The sequence below is a fragment of the Sabethes cyaneus genome, chromosome 1, assembly GCF_943734655.1.
Source record: "Sabethes cyaneus chromosome 1, idSabCyanKW18_F2, whole genome shotgun sequence".
Classification (NCBI taxonomy): Eukaryota; Metazoa; Arthropoda; class Insecta; order Diptera; family Culicidae; genus Sabethes; species Sabethes cyaneus.
The window spans coordinates 108,555,349-108,557,747 of NC_071353.1; the positions used below are offsets into that span (position 1 = coordinate 108,555,349).

The following is a 2,399-nucleotide window of genomic DNA, read 5'->3' on the forward strand; positions in this document are numbered from 1 at the left end:
AATAAAAGTGGGCCTAGAACAGATCCTTGAGGGACCCCAGACAAAATTGGTTCAAGGGAAGATAAAACCTCATTACATGAAACAGCTTGATACCGATTTGTTAGATACGACCTAATCAACTTGGCGGCAGTTGCAGAAAAATCAAACAATGACACTAATTTATTAACTAACTTATTATGCGAAACACGATCGAAGGCTTTGGCGAAATCTACCATGAGAAGAATAACAATTCCCTTCTATCTGGGTCTGTGCAACATCGTTGTGAATCTTTAATAACGCAGTTTCTGTGCTATGATTTTTTCGAAACCCCGATTGAAAAGGACTGATATAATTCATTGCTTGAATATGATTTGAGATCTGTGCTTTAAGTAACTTCTCAAAAGCCTCAGAAAGAGCACTCAGGAGACTAATAGGTTTGAGGTTTGTAATGTCATTTGAATTGCTTTTCTTCTTAAGCGGTATTACTTTCACGAGCTTCCAGTCTCTTGGATACTTTGATGTACAAATAATAGAATTAAATAGATGTGTAATCACTGGAAGAATCAAAGGGAACATTATTTTTATAAAGGCAATTGGAATATTATCCAAACCATACGCATTTGATTGAGTAAAACATATGGTTTCGAGGAGAAAATATAACAATAAACAGCTGCTTTTAGGAAATGCCTGTACCGATTTGACTGAATAACTACCAAACGCAAAGTTTTGTAGCTTAAAATAACCCTATTGAACAGAATTTGGAACGGATGTACGGTATTGGTACAGTGTATTCGTCATTGAATGTTTTTGTGTCAAATCGCTCCAATATTTTTCGTTATTTTTTGCATGTTATTGCTTCTAAGCCGTCTTGTGAGATATCTATAGTGAAAACTAATACGATTGCCAATTGCATCCCAGTTGTGTACTATCAATTTAGTGCTTAGTGATTTCAATTGCTTCAGCCTTCAGTTTGCTGAAAAGTGCGATCAAGTTTTTGTTTACTTTCGGCAACGCGTGATCTGACTAACCGTCACGAGCCGTCAATAGTACGTCGAAAAAGTCGAGACACATTAGCCGTCACCGGAACGTCCACGTAAAAAGCGTTAGAACGCTAAGTGCATATCCGTCACGGTTTTAAGCTTTTCATTTGTTTCAAAATGGAAAATGTATGCGAGCAGTGCGCTAAACCGGTTCAAGCCGATGGGGATCATGTCAAGTGCATGGGTTTCTGTGACCAACTCGTGCACGCCAAATGCGCTAAAATGAACGCGGCTTTCTTGAAAGTTCTACGTGAACGTAAAAACTTGCTTTGGATGTGTGACGAGTGTGTCAAGCTTATAAAAATGACTCGCTTCAAAGGGGTAATGTCATCGGTGAGCTGCGCAGTCTCATCGATTGCTAGCAGCCATGGCGAAGCTGTTGGCGAATTGAAGCAAGCCATATTAGTCAACGGCCAACGCATAGAACAGCTTTCGAAGAGTGTTTCTGAAGCCGCCACTACGCCCCTTACGTCAAGATACGCGACTGCAGAACCGCCGAAAAAACGACGCCGCGAGGAGCGTATAATGGGCAGCAAACCACTTCTGGCCGGTACAAAATCTTCCACCTCGCAAACCGTGTTAACCGTTTCCCCTCCGAAAAAATTGTTTTGGCTTTACCTCTCCCGAATACGCCCCACTGTGAAGCCCGAAGCAATCCTTGAGCTTGTGCAAGATTGTGTGCAGAGCAGTGGTGATCCGATTAAGGTGATTCCACTGATAAAAAAAGATGCCGACCTGAACGCTATGAACTACATTTCGTTCAAAGTCGGTATGGACGAAAAGTACCGCGACATTGCGCTTGATACGGGTACATGGCCCCACGGCTTACTGTTCAGGGAATTTGAAGGCACCAGCGTAAAAAACTACTGGGCACCATCTATACCTCGAGTATCACCATCCACTCCACGAATAGAGATAACCCCAGCGAGCAATCCACCGTCATCCATCATAGATCCGGGACCGTTGGAAATAGGTTCCTAGACGCCGAATGCAGGACTGACAACCTTCCGTCGCCTAACTGGATGCCGGGATGCAACGATTTTAGTACTTTGGAAGCCCTCTACCCCTCCACCACAGTCGAGCCACTGCCGCCAGCGTACAACAGTCGTCCCGGCCCTGCGTGTGAGTATGGGGAACAGGGCTTCCAGAACCTAACTCTTGGCAAGTATAAATCTTGTTCCTCTTTATGCTCTGCTGATGCGTACCGCGCTTTCAGGCCAACGACCTCTGGACCACTGGAAGACCATTTGCCTTTCGCCCCTATTTCTACACCAACGGAACGCACATCAAAAAGTTTGATGGAAACCCTCAACGCGCCCGCTCCACTCAAGCCTCGCTATCTCGTCGATCATTCAATCAGTTCCCGCCATCAAAGCCGTT

The 2,399-nt window shown here is 44.1% G+C and overlaps 1 protein-coding gene across 1 annotated transcript; it reads left to right on the forward strand.

The window, feature by feature from the left end:
• The first annotated feature begins 1,136 nt into the window (after positions 1–1,136).
• On the forward strand, positions 1,137–2,000 carry LOC128746083 (uncharacterized). Its single transcript, XM_053843132.1, has one exon. The coding sequence runs from the start codon at positions 1,137–1,139 to the stop codon at positions 1,998–2,000; it is 864 nt and encodes a 287-aa protein (XP_053699107.1).
• The last annotated feature ends 399 nt before the right edge of the window (positions 2,001–2,399 follow it).

Bases quoted from the DNA above. Each gene is read 5' to 3' on its own strand.
- LOC128746083 (XM_053843132.1), top strand. From the start codon at position 1,137: ATGGAAAATGTATGCGAGCAGTGCGCTAAACCGGTTCAAGCCGATGGG.